Source organism: Lissotriton helveticus, chromosome 12 (genome assembly GCF_964261635.1).
Source record: "Lissotriton helveticus chromosome 12, aLisHel1.1, whole genome shotgun sequence".
In the NCBI taxonomy this organism is placed as follows: Eukaryota; Metazoa; Chordata; class Amphibia; order Caudata; family Salamandridae; genus Lissotriton; species Lissotriton helveticus.
The window spans coordinates 88,894,135-88,912,823 of NC_136073.1; the positions used below are offsets into that span (position 1 = coordinate 88,894,135).

The 18,689-nt window shown below is 43.4% G+C and overlaps 1 protein-coding gene across 1 annotated transcript in view; it reads right to left on the bottom strand.

Annotated features, from left to right (window-relative positions):
- Positions 1-3,505: 3,505 nt before the first annotated feature.
- LOC144797903 (vomeronasal type-2 receptor 26-like) overlaps positions 3,506-18,689 on the bottom strand; it is a 112,301-nt gene continuing 97,117 nt past the window's right edge. The window contains exons 5-6 of the mRNA XM_078668705.1: positions 4,519-4,635; positions 3,506-4,440 (exon numbers count right to left, since the gene is read on the bottom strand). Of these exons, the coding sequence (XP_078524831.1) occupies positions 3,506-4,440; positions 4,519-4,635 (1,052 nt within the window). The remainder of the gene's footprint in view (positions 4,441-4,518; positions 4,636-18,689) is intronic.

The window sequence follows — 18,689 nt, forward strand, 5'->3', positions numbered from 1 at the left end:
ACAACATGGCAACATCACCAATCAGCATCTTCACCACATCTGTCCCTTTCCTGGATGAATAGAAACCTGCAGAATTCAACGCCCTCATCAAGAAGCCCACCGCTTACCCAAATCAACTGGACAACTTCCAACTGATCTCACTCTTCCCCTTCCAGACAAAGTGATATAGAAGACCATTAACAAGCAACTCACATCCCACCTCAAACTTCACCATCTTCTAGACAACATACAATCAGGAGACAGAAAGAATCCCTGCACTAAAACAGTACTCATCCCTGCCACAACAACATTCAAAACATCCTGGACAGGAGAAACATTGGCCCTCATCCTGCTTTCGACACTGAATCCCATAACATCCTCATTACAAGAGTCCATAAGACTGGCAGACAAGGATCAGCTCTCAAATGGATCTGTTCTTTCCTCACGGGAAGAATCCAAAGGGTAAGGGTTCAACTTTTCACATCAGGGTCCAAGAACCTGATATACGGTGTCCCACAGGGATCATCTCTCAGCCCCGCTCTTTTCATCATAGATGTTACAACACTTGCCAACATCATCGGATCACAAGATATCACTGTCATCTCCTACGCTGATGACACCCAACTCATCCTCTCTCTGACAGACAAGACACACACCCAGAACCAACTTCACCAACTGCATGACCATGGTAGGAGACTGGATGCAAACCAACTGCCAGAAGCTCAATTACGACAAGATGGAAGTACTAGCAACAAGATCTCCCCATGGAATTTCACCTGGTGGCCATCGGAGCTGGGACCAACACCCTCACCCACAGATCACACAAGAATTCTAGAGGTCATCCTAGATGACAAGCTCAACATGATGGCTCAAGTCAATGCATTGTGCATGTCCTGCTTCCAAACCCATCGCATGCTGTGAAATATCTTCAAATGGTTGCCTCAGAACACCAAATGGACCATCACACAAGCACTATTTACCAGCAGGCTGGACTATGGTAACATTCTCTGCACCAGAATCTCAAAACAATCCCTACACAAACTCCAGACCATCCAAAATGCAGCTGCAGGACCTCCCACTCTGCACACATATCACACAGCACCTCAATAAGCTTCACTGGCTCCCCATTCACAATTGTATCCAATTAAACTATCTCAGACACACATACAAAGCACTAACAACACCGGACCAGAATGTTTGAAGATCTGCCTACACTTTCACCAACCCATCAGACACCTACTTTCTGCTTCACTGTCACTTGCACACACGTCCTGCATCCACAAAAGCAAACCTTGAGGCTGCTCATTCTCTCTAAATTGTACCCAAGAAATTGAATTACCTTCCTCAACACATCAGAGTCTCCTCCTCAAAAATTGAGTTGCTCAAGAAGCTGAAGACCTGGCTCTTCATATACTAATATTGTGACAATAGACCTACAAACCTTGACCAAGCAATTGGATAACATTTTTGGTGATTAGTGCACTATGCAAAACAACATAACATAACAAGAGTGAGTGTAATAATAAAAAAGTGTTACAAATAAAAAAGAAATGAAAGGCTCCGGTACAAAGGAGGAAACAGTCAGAAGAAAGGAAGATTGAGTAGGCTAGGAAACCAGAAAAGAGCAAAGTCTAGTAAAGAAGGAATAGAAAGAAAGGGGGAGACAGAGGCAAGTGCGTATTTTTGCGAGTAGCAAATAGACAGAACATTTTGGTCTGGCCTGCTGATTTATATAGCCAATCAAATCATAATACCTTAGTTTGCCATCCTATTTTATTGCTGTTGACAAGATCAGATTAAAGAGATATTTTATATTGTAACACCCCATTATCTTATATTTAAAGTCATCCTCGCTCACTAAAGCCAAGTGGGTGTGTAAATGTTTTGAGACCCAGTGCGTGGGTCTGCAGTGTGGAGGGCACACAGACATGAGTTTCTAGGACATAGGGCAGCTACCTAAAGCCTGGGACATAAGTCAAGGAGCGGTGATGACTAGATACCATTTTTCTGATCTACAGTACAGGACAGATCTTTTTCTTGATAGGTATACACAGTTACACCTCCATAATTCTGAGTATGAAGTGCAAAAATGTATTATGGGTTTTAGTTTCTATTGTTTGGAAGACCATTCCTAATACTCAAATCCATTAAGTGAGGACATTGGTCAATAACTAATAAAGCAGTTAAAGCCTCATGACTACAGTACAAGTTGATGGACAGAATGCTGAACATTGTCATACATTCGCCCCAATACAGAGATCTGGGCCCAAATCCATCGTTTTTTCCCAATCCTCATGCCATTCCCATTTAGACCCATCCATATGCAAAACAGCCGTGACCCTGATCCCCATGGGAACAGACCAGCCCAAACTGCCTGGCCAGTTTCTCACGGGACTGAAAACAAGCATCCTAGTACCGGTTTCAGGGTTTCACCCCTCACCACCCAGGCTGGTTTTGATCAGTTTAGTGTATGATTTTAAACCACACTTGTGTATTGTAATTTTTTTCTGAGTTATTTTCTTTTTACATAGATGATGTAGATTATGAGAAATATGGAGCAAATGAAATATTGTAATGTGTTAGACTTACAATAAGGACAGGGATCAGTTTGGCCTTATGATATTTCAGAATCTTGGATTGGACACTTTAATTTACTTGGGGGTATTGTTTATCATGTTATGCTGATGTGGTTAGGAACCCCCTAGGGTTTACTTAAAACAAAATGTATTTTATATCTGCTTCAGTATGCAAGGTACGGTACAGAAGCTCCCTTGGGTGGGATGTTTGGGTATTGATACATTAGTACATACATTTGGATTGTACCATTGTTCTGTATTTTGGTATTGGTGGCTGACTACTGGTGTTGTCAACTAAAGAAATTAAAACACATATACAACTAACTATGTGGTAGCAAGCTGTCCAACTATACAATGTATTGCTATATATTTCTTTGACTTTCAAATGTAATATTTGTTTCATGTTTATATTTTGCCATTTCAATGCGTCTCCTTTGATATTTACGTTAAACAGGAAGTCTTTGTTGTACTTTTACTACTCATTGTGATATTTTGTTGTTTTGGGGTGATCATAACTACAACAAAGTTTATGTATACATCTTTTTATAAGCATATATATCACACATAAACATCATATAAAATCATATGTAACTTCAAATATTACAGTTCAACTAAATGAAAACAATTGGGTATATAAAGCAAACATTATACCTCATGGTATAGGCCATTATAACTATAAAGACAAGAAAATACATTTTAAGGAGTAAGATCAAACGTTGAATATTTCAGATTTATGTGGTCACAGCAGAGTTTAATGACATTTTTATCCACCTGAGCTCTAGAAATGTAAATTTCCTTTAGGCATTATTCTACAAACACCTTAATCAGAGTTCACTTTGGATCACATTGGATATCCCAAGATTAAAACGTAAATTAGTTTTAAAAAGTCATGGAATTATAAAACTATGAAATCCATAGCATAAAGATTTCCCATTCTGAAAGGAACAATGTTATGTATAAGTCTCTTTAATTTTGTTCCTGTGGCGTTCTTCTCTGCCCATGAGGCTCTCCTTTGTGTTCATCGCAGGCTTCAACAAAATAAAGTAGCATTTTGGGACAAATATGCAAAAAATAAGGGAAAATGTGGAAGACAAAATTGCAAAACTTTCCAAAGCCACCATGTACTTGCCCTTAGTGCTGAGATAAGCTGGAATAAAAGAGAGCCACACACTAAGGAAAGCAAGCATGCTGAAAGTGATTAATTTAGCCTCATTAAAACTGTTGGGCAATTTTCTTGCCATAAAAGCTACTATGAAACTAATAGAGGCCAGAAGTCCAAGATACCCCAACATACCCCAGAAGGCCATGGGAGACCCCTCATTACACTGAATTATGATGAATCCTGGTTGAGATTCAATGTTGAATTCGGATGTAGGAGGAGAGATAATTAACCATGAGGCACACAAAAGAACCTGAATGAGTGTAGAGCCACTAATGACTGAGTAGGACAATTGTGGACCAACCCATCTTCTTAAGTCACTGTTGGGCTTGGTTGCATTAAAGGCAACAATTACCATGATGGTTTTCGCTAAGATGCAGGAAATACACAGAGCAAACGAAATTCCGAAGGCAACCTGACGAATTAGGCATTTGACTTCTGTGGGATAACCAATGAAAGCCACTGAGCACAGGAAGCACAGGGTGAGGGACAGAAGTAAGAGGTAGCTGAGACTGCGGTTGTTGGCTTTGACGATGGGAGTATTTCTGTAATGGATGAAGAGAACCAGGATAGCAATTGAGACTGCTGAGAGAATAAGGCTGATTACTGTCAGGCTGGTGCCCAATGACTCTTCATAGGAGAGAAACTCAGTAGGCTTCAAGATGCATTGGTTTTGTTTAGCATTTGGCCACTGATTCCAGGGACATTTGAAACAATCCACAGAGTCTGAAATCAAGAAGAGTTTTTCAGTGATCAGTGAATTCTTATGTTTTGTATGAGTCATAAGCACTTTTATGTACGTACCTGTTTGGTTGGCTATCTCTCCAAGAGAACACTGAATGCATGAGAAACAGCATGCAGGCAGTCCTTCTTTAGCAGCTTTCCGAAACCCAGAGGGGCAGCTGGGCGTGCAAATGGAGACTGGGTTCTTGAAAGGAAAGAGCCAAAGGAATCAAAAGATTGAATAAAGTTGTTTAACCAGTGTTTATTTTTTTACATTTTTGCAACAAAAGCACACATTGCCTTTCCTAGACCTCTTTATATCTTGCTTGCTATTGCTGCAGTTGCTTAAATAATTATTGCACAATGGTAAATGTTGTCAAATTTCACTGCCCTTCTTAACAGGTTTATTTCTGATTCCACAGACACTGTCACTACAGTTTGTACTGAATAGTCTTAAATGTGTCTGCTCATAGCAGTACCTGTAAAGTATACAAATGCTGACGGGCCTGTGAGTGTATGCTATAACACACCTGTGTGAATACAATGGAGCATTTAGATGGAGCTTTGCATGTTCTGTCATTGATTGTGTATGGATCTGATCAATGTGCAATTAACACTTACCTGTTAATTATATTTGCTCATTAATCAAATAGATTAATGGTAGGAATACAACATGTCAGGCTAAGAAAGACTGTGGTCACAAGTTTGAATGAAGAGCTATCTGATAAATTTGCTTAAGGGAGTTGTAAATCTTGATGAAAATGCACTGGTAAAATGCCCCGCTGGTGGATCCGGATGTTGCATTTTGCAAACCAGATAATTTTCCATAATTACCCAACTCTGAATCAGGGCCACAATGCTGATGTGACCCATGTCTGAGCTTCATCAGTAGGCAACCGACAAGAACACAGGCGTAGGCCAGTTTTTTGTTTTTTTTAGTCGGAATTTGTAAAGCGCACAGCTACCTCCACCGGAGGTGTCCCGGCGCTGTCCGTATACCGCTTAGGAACCCTTCCTGGCTTTCCTGGGAAATGTTCACTCCTGGGCACCCCCCAGGTGCAGCCAGGCATCCCAGCGCTTTTGGGGCCATTGTGGAGACTAAGCAAGCTATTGCCCAGAGTTGCAGCGTGGGACCCATGATCAGAACAGGCACTGAGGCGAGAATATCCAGTCAGGGGAATTAATGAGCTGGAGACCCGCCGTGGCGGGAATCGAACCCTGGTCCCTGGCCAGAGCTCTGCATCAAGGTCTGCCTGCTCTAACCATTGAGCCACACTTCTCCAGTTTCCTCCGTTCTCCGTTTCCTCAAGGATGTTTTGGCTTATTTTGGTAGCTGGGCCTATGCAGTGAGGTGGTCCCATGCGAACATATGCAAAGTGAACAGTGTTGCAGGACAAATAAAGAGCAGTTATAAATAAGGACATAAAGCATTGTACCAAGGTTAAGTTTAGAAAGATAATTAGTTCATTGAAAAATGTCAGGGGGAAATTGAGCAAGGAGTCATATATTATGAACAAATTGTCAACAATCTCTACTGTTATTTAATGGAGAAAGACATATCTTGAACAATATCATCATCTGGTTGAAAGTCCAAAGCAAACACATGCCAGGACGAGTTGGGAGGTTGGTCTGGATGTTGGTTAGAGACAATAGAGAATCATATTTTACTTTACATGTCTCCTCAGTTACAAAATGTTTCAGATATTTAAGTCAGTGCAAGTCAATCCAATATTTGGGTGGCTCTAACTCATAGTGAAACACATAGGGGCAGGCACATGATAAATCCTATCAGGAAATCAATATTAGGTGTACTGTGAGTGAAAGAGGTTACACATTGAAATGGTCAAGCTACAAAAGCCATAGTTGCTGAAGTAAATGACTCTAACTGGGCAATTATTCTTTCTGGGGGCATGACTCAAGGCAAAGTGTCCAGCTGATTTTTCAAATAGCTCTCTATTTCAGTTTATAAAATGTTTTCAGGTTTGAGCGTCAAAAAAGTGTAAATTGTTGCATATAGAAAGCTAATTTTGGTGAAGGTCATTAGGGCTAATTTTACCAGGCCCTGATAGATTATCTTAGGTTAGCAAATATTTCTTACTTCATGGCTTCCCATCTCCACCTTACCCAGGCTTTAAAAAGAAAGTGGGGAATCCACTCATTTATTTCCTCCCTGTGCCGCAAACGGAAGGCACAATCATATGCAAATCAGAGGACACCCAGCAACAAAAGGGGCAGTGCAATCTAGCGTTCTAAAATACATCCCCTCTCCTTGAGAACAATAGCAATTCCACGCTTTTTTTTTGCATTGGTTTCCCTCCTCACTGGGGTGCTAGTCATATCTAATTTATGTAGCGTGCAAAGGAATCCACAACTAGGCGTACCCTTGCCACTTAAGATGTTCCATTGAGAAAACAGGCCATGTTGGCTAGAAATGCTTACATCGATTTTATTTTTAAGAAAGTTGTGTATTATGTAGTGAGTCTGGTTAGGTTTCACCATGCGATATCTTCATGTTACCCCAACTAGTTCCTTTGGAGTCACACTAATAAATACCTAGCTCAGTCCTTATAGGGTGGCATAGAGCAGCCAGGCTTTACTAGAGGAACATGTGTTAAGTATTTAAGAGTATCAACACAGAAGATAAGTAACCAGAAAATAAATCAGTGCATTTTAACTCTTGCAAAACGATAATTTTGGGGTCATTGGGAAAACACGCTAGTGTCACATGGTCACTTACTGGTAGAGTCCAGTGGAAACCACTCAGGAAAATGCTGATGCAGGTCCCAGGACCAGATTCTGTCAGTCAGTTGTAATTTACTAGGCTCATAAGGCCGGGCTGCATAGTGGTGCTGGCTGCACCTGGTGCTGAATGCGTGACCTGCGGGTGCTGATTTTGGTGCTTGGATGACGCTGGTGAGGAAAGGAGTGCAAAAGCTCGAAAACAGGGCCAGCAGTTGTTGGATTGAACGTGTTGCAGAGTTGCCATGAGACGCAGCATCGAATAAATGAAGTGGTAGCTAGGATTGGAACCAACAGGCCTTGGTAGTAGCAAACTCAAAGCTTAGTTATTTTTATTTCGATGTCCTGGATTCCAAGTGGAAACAGTAGCCCCCTGAAACTTGCTGGAGGTCAGGAATACATTTGCTACAATGCACCAGATCATTTACTTCTGAGTGATCCCTCGGCTTGCCCGATGGCCAGTGATTCTTTGGTTCCAGTTGTGCGATTTTCCTGCAGGCTTTAGGGGACTACTCACAGAAGTACAACCGGCTCAGACAAAAAGGAGAAATAAATAAAAGAGAGGGCGGAGGAGGAGAGATTCCCTCAGGACAATGTCTGTCTGGGTCCACTGAAACTTTATTTGGTGGTCACAGTGATAGAGCGCGCGAGGTCACCCAGCCAATAATTTCGCCGTTTCCGGCTTCGGGCCCATATACTTTCAATTCACAATATTCATTGACAGGGTGACTTCACGGGCTGCTACCAATTTGGGTGAATTCCCTACTGTTATTACTCAGTGTACCCGACTTACCATCCACCGACACGGGTACCTATGACCTCAACGGATCAGGGAGCTAGCTGTAAAAGGAAAGGCAGCAAAATACAAACTCAAAATGACATTCAATACTGTTGTAAAATGACCACGGACAACTGGAAGTTTTAAAAGCTTTATCTAAAGTTCGTTTTCGTTAAGCATCAAGTTTACAAGAATAAGGCAATCAATAATCAAGATAATGAAAAGTACATAACTATAGAGAAATAAAGTCAGGGTAATCATGGAAATGCTAATATGAGATGCAACAGGAAACGCTATGCATTCAGGGTAAAAGTTCTTTAGACAGTTTAAGTAAGGCCGTTCTAGACCATATCAGAAAATGACAAACTGCAATGCAAAATATGATTTCTAAAAGATAGGGTAACATGGGAACACGTTATGAAAATATGCAAATGACTTTACGTTTCAATAAATTGCGGCAAAAGCATGGAAAAATCAACATATGCAAGGGTATGTCTTTATTGAAGCAAAGACAGAAAAATAGAAAGGTGCAAGTTTAAAGAACTTAGAGCAGTATTTACCTAGACTGGTGTGGAAACCAAACCCTGGCCACGGGTCAGTTAAGGACAGGAAACCCTCAAGGAAGGATACCCCTCAAAGGACAGCAGGTGCAGAATGGACACCCAGGACAGGACAGGATACCCTCAGATTAGGAATCAGGACAGGACCTCAGGACAAGACAGCAAACCCTCAGGACAGGACCGCTCAGGACAGGACCGCACCCGCAGTTTGGAAGCAACGCCTGCGCTCCACCCTCTCTGCAGCTATCGATCAAGACCCCGATTGGGTCAGCGAACTCCCAGCAAAGTGCTTCGCCAGCACTTTAAGGTTCAGTAGAACCTTAGTCTATGGTCAATTTCGGACAGAGTGCTCCGCAGCGCTCTGTATCTTCAGTCACCTATTGAGTACGATGGGTCAGTGGCAGGTCAGCTAAACCAGACAAGTCGGACAATTCCCTAGGCGAACCCAGGGTAGATATACAGTTTGGGGACGGTGTACCACCCCCCAATGTTGCAAAGTGTCAGAATCCCTCAATTTGGATTGGTCCTAAGATAGGATTTGGGTAACACACCAATCAGAATACACTATTTGGAGGCCTTATTTACATCTCAGGGCACCGCCTAGCAAGATTGGGGTTCCCATGAGAAAGTTGCGCAGAATACAGGCAAAGAATACATTTTTGCAACATAATAGAACAATATCGTGACGTTGCGGGGCGAAGGTGCTGCTTTCCCAGGCTTGCTTCTGGTATCAACCTTCTTTGGCAGTCATTCAATGACAAGAGGCCTTTTCTCGAGTCTGCGCACAAGTACCCTCCAAGATGGCTCTCAGCTCAGTCAGACCCCCATTCCCCGCGGTACATGAAAAGTAAGCGAGAACAAATTAATACATAGAATTAACATTATGAAAACACATCACAGGGTTTGTACTTTCAACTTATCACTAAGAAATATACTTATGCAGTCTAAATGTTAGCTACATATAAACAGGTACAAGAGCAGTGGCACGAGCAGTACCACGTTATTGGCAAAGCTATGCATTACGCATGCGCAACTATTTCCCTCCAAATCTGCAAACACATCAGGACACGTGAGTGTGACTGACGCATGCACAGACACTTACTTCCAAGCAGTGGCCATTTTAAAAGACTCAAGTTAATTATTTTAGTAAAACACATAGGCAAGCTTCGGGGAACCTCGTTTAAACATAAAATAAACGTTAGTAAGACGTACAAATTATTACTGGATTATACACGGGCGAGGTTCATGAATAAAGCACGTCGCAATGCGAAGCTTTGCTTCATCAATCCCCTCTTTGATGATATTTACTATCATCAGAAAAATAAATGGAACCAGATGCCAACTTCTCACACCTTATACAGCTCTATTTCTTCCAGCAAACGATTCAATTTCTCTTTCTCATCTTTGGTAGGGTGAGAATTCTTCACCCTTTTGTAGATCTGATTATTTATCTCCTCCAATTCAAGCTCATTCACACTTCTTTTCACCCCTCTTGCATTCACTTCATGCTTTCTGGTGTGCTTACGACATTTGCAACAGACAAATATGAAGAATAGGATGAGACCTATAATTCCAATTGGCATCAGTACCTTGAACAATAAGGTTTTACCTACGCTAGCAAGCCAATGACCTACATTTGAGAGACCATCTACCAGTCTCTTCCAGGCACTGTCAACCTCGAGTGGTTTGAGTTCCTTTTCCAAATTAGTAATGTTTTTCACATATCTTTTGAGCTGTACACTTTTGTCCGGAATATAAGTGCAACAATGTTGCGCCTTCAACATCCGGCAGACTCCGCCCTCTTTCGCTAATAAGGTATCAAGAGCAAGTCGGTTCTGCAAAACCATTGACCTGATCGCAACCATTTCGGTATTGACCAGCAGAAATCCATGAGCTGTGTCAGTAGACAACACATCCACTATAGTGGACAATTTGCAAATTCTGTGAGTGTTCAGAACCACTCCCACTCCAGGTATCAGTGCACTGAAAATACTACCCATTATTTCACCTACACTTTCTCTTTTACTACGCACTAAGCCATTAGTATTTTCACTGCTTCCAGCAACTCCATTCACATGGTATATTTTCGGGAAGACAATGCCAAAGTAGCAGCTTCCATACCAGTGGTCCGGCAATTTGAAATAAGCCTTGTCCCCACAAATATAATAAATTCCAGGAAACACAGGCTCTGACCCATTTTTGAAACCCCAACCTCCAATTACCTTGTAATTATGTTCGCATTCACTGGAACCAATGAAAATGTTATTATAATAGCTAGTCTTCTCGCGGTGAAGACATAGCTTGCCTTTCTTTTCAAAATCCAGCAACAGAGCAGGACCCGCCTCACCAGTTGAGGTGCCTTCCATGTTCTCTGCCCATCTTGGCCTTTTCTGACTTTTGTCATTTGCCTTCTTTTGTATTTTAATTCTCCTTTTCTCTGCCATGTTCAGGAACATCTTTTCCTGCTCACGCAAAGAACAAGTCAAGTTATCTCTGTGTGCGTCACCTATGTCGATATTACCTATAGTCAGAAAGTAGTCTCCCATATATCGTATTACGTCACTTTTGGTATGTACAGGATTCAAGTTCCCACGTATGGGTAGTTCAGAAAAGATCACGTCATTGTTAGAGTAATAGTACTGTAACGGTCCTCTTTTGTAAAATAAACTAGCTAAAATGCTACAGGAGATTCCATATGTCAGCGGCAAGTGATGGTATGTCACGCCTTCAGCTACAGAGGTAGGTAGCTTCATGCAGACATAGCAATCTTCAATTTCCATAGTCTCTACATAGTGTATTAACAAGTTTGCGAAAACATTTAAGTGTGTCTTGTTCTTAACTCCATGATAATGTAGTCCTCCCTCATCTGGTGCTTCTAAGTCTTGTTTTGTTTGTCTCAGTGCTCTCTCATGTCTTGCTACACTCTGTGTTGTCAGCTCCTCACTGTCAGTATTTACAATTTCAGTAGGGACAATATTAGTATTTTTGCTCACAGCAAAGGGAATGAAAATTGTTAGTCCTATCCAAACTAATATCAGGACAACTATACTACATACACATACCTTGCAGCAAGTTTTGCAACAGCTGCAACTAGGTCTACCATTCACGTTTGAATCAGACATTTTGGCTCAGAAGAAGTTTCTCGACCCCTCTTTGTGACTTTACACGAGTAGCTTACTTTGTGCAAATTCACGGTGGCTCGTCTTCTTCTTCGGCAGAGTACTCAGGGACGGGTTCTCCGTCGCTCTCGTCAGTTATATCAAGATCTTCAAAGTCTTCCAACACAAGTGTCCATTCAGGTGACTTGTACTTTTTGTTTTGTCTCTTTATTCGATCACTCCTTCTGTTGGAGATACCTTCTTGTTGCTTAGCTATGCGAGCACTTCTCCTTTCTTCTGCGCGTTTTTCTTCTACTGTTTTTATCCTTAGCCTCAGTTTCTTGACAAATCCAGGCTCAATGTGCTTTCTTTTCTTAAGTCTTTTAGTTGGCACTTGGACTTCGTTTTCTTCTCTTGCCCTCTTGTTTTCATTAGTTTGTGGCAATTCTGCTACTTCGTCCCTTCCTACCTCACTAGTTCCAGGACTTGCATCTATTTCTTCTGCCTGGTTACTAATCTGGCCTTGTTCAGGAGAGTCTTGAGCTTGCTCTTCAAATGTCTCTGTTTCTGTTTCCTGAACACGTTCTTCTAATCCTATCTGATCCTGTTCAAGCACTTCGATCTCTGGACTTTCTTCCGCTCGAACTATTACGCTATGTCTAGTCTGTCCCTTCCCGACATCAGGAGTCAGTGGAGGAGTATCAATCACTTGCTCTGTATCCTTCACTTGTTCAGTATCTATCACTTGTTCTGTCCCTGTCTGACCTTCTCCTTCCTCAGTTTTGATGTGAATCTCAAGATTCTGAGGTTCTTCGCCTGTGCCTTGCTTTTCCTCTCTAGTCCACTCTCTACCTTCCCAAAGTCTCTCACTCGTTCGAATGGGGTCTTCAGTGAGATCAATCAATGGAATCCACTCCTCTGGCCATATGCTCGGCAGCTCGTCTTCAGCTACTTCTGGCTCAGCTTCTTGGACCCCTTCAGCAGGCTGGGCTCTTGGTAGTTCGTTATCAACTATTCTTGGGCCAACGTCTGCTGATTCTGCAGCTCGACTGGTACTGGGCTGTACGTCGTCAGCTACTTCTGGTCTGGCTCCTGCAGAGTCCTCCGCTGGCCGCCCTTCTTCCTCAGGCTCCTCGTCTGGTAATACCTTCTGGGTGTGGCTGGCGTGTACCCAGCGTGGAACCCCTGCACACTTTACTGCTGTGGTAGTTACCAGGATCACCTGACGTTTCTCTCCCCACCTTGGCTCCAGGCAGCTCTTCCGAGTATGCTTCTTTATCTTGACCCAATCTCCCGGGACCAGTTTGTGGAGAGGAGTCGTTGGATTGAGGATGGCGTCTTCTCCGATCTGGCGAGAGATAGAACGCACTTGGTCACCCAATCTCTTGCAGTATTCAAGCACCAAATCATCAGTAATACTCAACAGTTTGCTTCCTGGCACCCATGCTTGTCTCATCACTCTTCCCATAATGATTTCATGGGGACTTAGGCCTGTCTTGCGGTCAGGAACACTTCTGAGTCCCATCAGGACCAGGGGCAGGGCCTTCACCCAGGTCATCTTAGATGCATCACATAGTTTTGCTAGTCTGTTTTTGATAGTTCCATTTATTTGTTCCACTATTCCAGAAGCCTCTGGACGGTATGCACAGTGAAGCTTTTGTGAAATTCCAAAGGCCTTACAGAGTTCGGCGATCACCTCATTCTGAAAATGTGAGCCTTGATCTGATTCAATAGTGACTGGAACCCCGAACCTAGGTATCAGTTCTTTTAGTAAACACTTAGCTACTGTTTTTGCGTCATTTTGGGGAGTAGGGAAAGCTTCCACTCACTTCGAAAATAAACAGACCATGACAAGGACATATCGCTTCCCTTCACAACGGGGCATGGTGATGAAATCAACCTGTATTCTCACAAAGGGACCCCCTGACCTCCCAATTTTCCCCAGTTCCACCACCATTTTCTTGCCTGGGTTCATCTTTTGACATGACAGGCACCTCTGGCAGAGGGACTCTGCTACTTTCCTGAACTTTTTACTGTACCAAGTCTGTTGGAACACTAGAATCATGGTGTCCCTACTAATGTGTGATCCTTCATGTATCAATCTCGCCATTGTGCTAAGTAAGTGTCTAGGTAACACAGGCATACCAGTTGGACCTAAGATGACACCATCCACACGTCTTGGTCTACACCCATCTTCCTTCCACTTCTCTCTCTCTTGCCAAGGTGCCGCCTGCTGCCACTCTTTCACTTCATCCCATGTAGGCACTTCTTCAAACACCTGAAGTTGGCAGCTGGTTCCTGGCCCCCCTCGTTTTGGATTTACGATATACCGATCTCTGGCGCACCATTGGGCCACTTGATCAGCAAAATCATTTCCCAGTGATACAGTGTCCGTGCTCTTCTTATGAGCAACACACTTCACCACTGCCAGTTCCTTTGGTAACTGGATTGCCTCTAAAAGGTCTTGAACAACTTTTCCATTTCGAATAGGGGTACCTGATGAAGTCAGGAACTCCCTCTGTAGCCACAAGTGGCCAAAGTCATGCACAACCCCATAACAGTACTGACTGTCAGTATACACTGTTATGCGTAGGTTTTTCCCAATTTTGCAAGCTTTTATCATAGCGATCAATTCGGCTACTTGTGCAGACTTTATGTCAAATAGATAACCTGCTTCTTCAATTTTGGTTAAGGAGACTACCGCATAGGCAGCACTCAGGCCTCCTTGTTCATGTCTTAGACATGAACCATCTACAAATAATTCTTTGTCATGCTCAGGCAATGGTGTTTCTTTAATGTCTGGGCGTGGCTTGGTATTGAATTCTGGTAAATCAATGCAATCATGCTCATCATCCACCCCACCTTCCATATCCATTGGGTCGGGGAGTAAAGTGGCAGGGTTCAAAATACTGCACCTAACAATGTTTACATTTGCAGCACCCACAAGAATCCTCTCGTATTTAGTCAGCCGACTAGGGGTGAGATACTGAGTCTTTGTTCTGGTCAGTAAAATTACCACTCCATGTGGGACATACACAGTTACAGGATGTCCCATGACAATGGACTCACTCTGCTCTAAACTTGCGCAGGTAGCAGCTACCGCTTTCAGACAACCTGGTAATCCAGCAGCCACTGGATCCAGGGTGGCAGAGAAATATGCCACAGGCCTTCTGGTCGTGCCATGTTCTTGAGTTAGGACTGACAGCGCGCAATTATCGCGAGTGTCACAGAATAGGGCAAATTCTTTGGAATAGTCTGGCATTCCTAATGCAGGGGCTGTACACAGACAATTTCGCAGTTTGGTGAAGGCTGTTAAGCTTTCATCATTCCATTCTACAATATCAGGTGTTCCTCTCTTGGTCATTTTTATCAAGGGCCTAGCTAGGACTGCAAATCCCAGAATCCACTGCCTGCAGTATCCTATCACACCCAGGAACATTCTGATCTCTTTCTGAGTACGGGGCAACTGCATCTTTTGAATTATTCTCACTCTTTCCGATGTCACTTTTCTGACACCTTTCTCTATCTGGTGCCCCAGATATTTCACTGATTTTGCACAGAACTGTAATTTGTCAGGGGCCACTTTATGTCCCTTCTCACTCAGATGATTCAGTAGGGCAATGGTGTCGATCACACAATCCCCATGACTTTTAGACGCCACCAAGAGGTCGTCTATGTATTGCACTAGGACAGAGTTTCCAGGTAAGACCAAAGTTTCCAAACATTTTTTCAAGATCTGATTAAAGATAGAGGGGCTCTCTGTGTACCCTTGAGGGACCCGGTTCCAGACATACACGTGACCATTGAAGGCAAATGGGAAAAGAAATTTGCTATCTGGATGCAAGGGAATGGAAAAGAATGCATGACACAGGTCTATCACAGTGTACCACTCGGCATCCCAGGGAATCTGATACAGAATCACTGCTGGGTTCGGGACAATAGGGCAGCAGGGGACTACTATCATGTTGACTTTTCGTAGGTCCTGCACTACTCTGTACTTGCCACTAGGCTTCTTGATACCCATAATCGGTGAGTTACATGGGCTACTCATTGCTTCCTGTATGATGTTTCCTTCTAGCAATTTCTGTATTTCCAGAGTGACACCTGCTCTCACTTCTGCATTCATCCTGTAGGGTTTAGTATTGGGGTATATTGCATTGTCCTTGATTGCTATCTGTATGGGGTCCACGTTTTTCATTAACCCTACATCTTTCCCAGTAAAGTCCCATACCTCTGGCTTCACTGCTTCTTGGAGTTCTTTGGGCAAATCCTGCATGGTCATTCGTTTAATTTCTGAGTCAGGTCTGATTAACATTAATTTATAAATGCCGTCTTCATCTGGGGTCTGAATTTCAACACCCTTTGGTGTGCAAAAGATGGTACAGTTCATTTTGCACAGCAAATCACGTCCTAGTAAGTTCACTGGACTGGTGTCGCACACGACAAATCTATGCATTTCCTTAAAGTTTCCAATTGAGATCTCCATGGGCTTGGTAACAGGAGTACTAATCAATTGATTAGATACACCCACTACTTGGATGGCTTCTCCCGAGAGGGGTAGGTTTGGAACGTCCACTGTTCTCACAGTAGAACGGGTAGCGCCAGTGTCCAACAGAAAAGTGACATCATTTCCGTCAACCTTTCCTTCAATGTATGGTCCGGACTGGTCTACCGGCAAGGAGGCGCCAAGTACGCACTCCTCGTCCTCCCCTCTCAGGCCCCGTCAGTACTGGTCATCACAAAGGAAGGTATCATTTAACAAATACTGCGAAGTTGCTGCATTTCTGTTCTCATTGCTTTCCCAGACTTCTATCTCATCACCCTCTGTGCCTTTTCCCTTATGTACTTGCTTTGGAGCTCGGGGCACCTGAACCGTTTTTACCTGTGGTTGAGTCTTTCTTGGTCTTTCTTTCTGCGTCTGTGGAGTTAAATCAGGTTTTTTGGGGTTATCGTCAGGCAAATAAGGACACTCGTTACGCCAGTGTCCAATTTTGCCGCACTGGTGACAGGGAAATTTCTTCATAGCCTCCTCCCTGCTCATTTTGGGCCGGGGCTTACCTCCTCCCCCACCTCCAGGACTTTGGTTCTGAGTGTTTTTGACCATGTTACTCAACTGTTTTTCCTGCTGTTCTGCGAGCTTCACTTGAGCCCACATGACCTTTTCCTTGAGCGCCTTTTTCTTTTCTGCCATCTCGTCCTCGCAGTACTTTGCGTACCGTAGGACCTCGTCTATCTTTTTGGAGTGCCAACAAATTTTGTTATCTTTTATCCACTGACAAATGTCAGGCCTTAAACCGTTTACAAACCTGTAAATGAAATGCGTCATATCCTTCATCTCGATGTTATCTATACCACTGTATGTTTTAAACACCTGCAACAGCCTTTCATAATAGGAGTGCACTGTCTCGTCTCTCTCCTGCGTTGTTCTATCTATCCTGGTCCAATCAGTTTCCTTTGCGGGCACCTTATTTTTCAAATGCCGCATTACTTGTTCGTATTTTTTCATCACTTCAATCGACGGCTCCCCTGTGTTAGAGTCCCTCGGGTACTCCTCACTAGGCCAGCCTATGGCAATTTTACACTCGGTCCATAGATCTACCGGGACCACAATATCGAAAAATCCATCCAGGTCCTTCCACAAGCATTTTTGCACCTTTACGAACCTTTCCACCTGCCGGTACCAGTCCACTGGCTTTTCGCGCAGTTTCGGGAAATCGTTAGTAAAGGACACAATATCCTGCCTGGACCATGGAACGTGCACATACCTCCCACCTGGTACTTCACGCATGGGGCATAACGTTTCGGGCTTGTCTACCTCTCTCAAAGGGAACTCAGGGGTCGCTTGTCTGGATCGAGCCTCATCTTTCTTTCGTGCCCACCTGCTTCTCCATTTTTCCACATCTCCCCATTTTTGCAAAACTGCAAGCAATTCTTTAATCTGCAACTTTTTCCCTGACACATTCAAGTTCTCTATATCCTTGTCTGAGAATTCAGCTCTGTAAGGCTTTTGCAAGGGCTTGGATCGGGAAATATCTACCCCCATACTAGCTGCAGTGTCTGTCAGCTTTTCGTGGAGCACTCTGGTACTTCTGGTAAGGCTTTTACACATAAACAGCAGCTCTTCTTCAGAATAGGTGGTTAATCTGTCTAATCCCACATTTCCTGCCATTAATTCCTCTATTTCTACCCTCAGCTTGTAGAGGTCTAAAGGTTTTGTTTGCGGAGCCTGTTTTTCTAATTCACGACTCCAATTTTCAATTTCTTCCGGAGTTACCAAAGAAACATTCCTGGTACCTGACGTTGATTCTAATTTAATTTCTTTCGCATTAAAAGGATTATGCCTCTTCTGCACTCCTTTCCCGGTCTGTTTATTTGGCAGGTCCAAGAACACAACTTCGGACTCGCACTCACTGGACTGATCGTCTATCAGTAGGGGCTCTTGCCTCGGCGGGGCCATGATTGGGTTCATAACTGGAGGGTTCGGACTTCCTTGATTATTCCCATACAACGGAACCACTGGTCCGATTGTTACCGGAATAGTCAAAGCCTCAGGACTGGCATTTAACTGGGAGATCTTCTGAATTATTTCTGTCCTCTGTCTAGCTATGGCCTCTTGCTCCCTTTCATCTAGTACTCTTCCTAAGGTTCGGTCAGGTATTATCTGTGGGGTCAGGTGAGGGGTAAAACTCGGGGCAGTAGGATGCGTTTCACTTGGTCCTCCACCATAATTTGGTTTTGGGAACAAAGTTCCCGTGCCAAATGACCTGCGCTCCTCCCCATATGGAGGCTGCAAAAAGGGCATTCCTGAACTTAATGGCTTTTCTTCGTTTTCATAAAGAGGTCTGGGGAAGAAGGCTCTTTCACGGGAATATTTTTCCTCCGGGCTCACGGGCATACTAGGATATATTTTTCGTACCTCCGCGGGTCCGGGATTCCCAAAATAGGGCAGTACCTGGCCACCTCCCCCCCTAATTAGGGATCTGTCCTCTTCCTTAATAGATGGACGCTGGGGATTCTCTCCTACACTGGAAGGTCGGGCTCCCTCATTATAAGGGGGCGGGCTTCGCGTAAAAATGT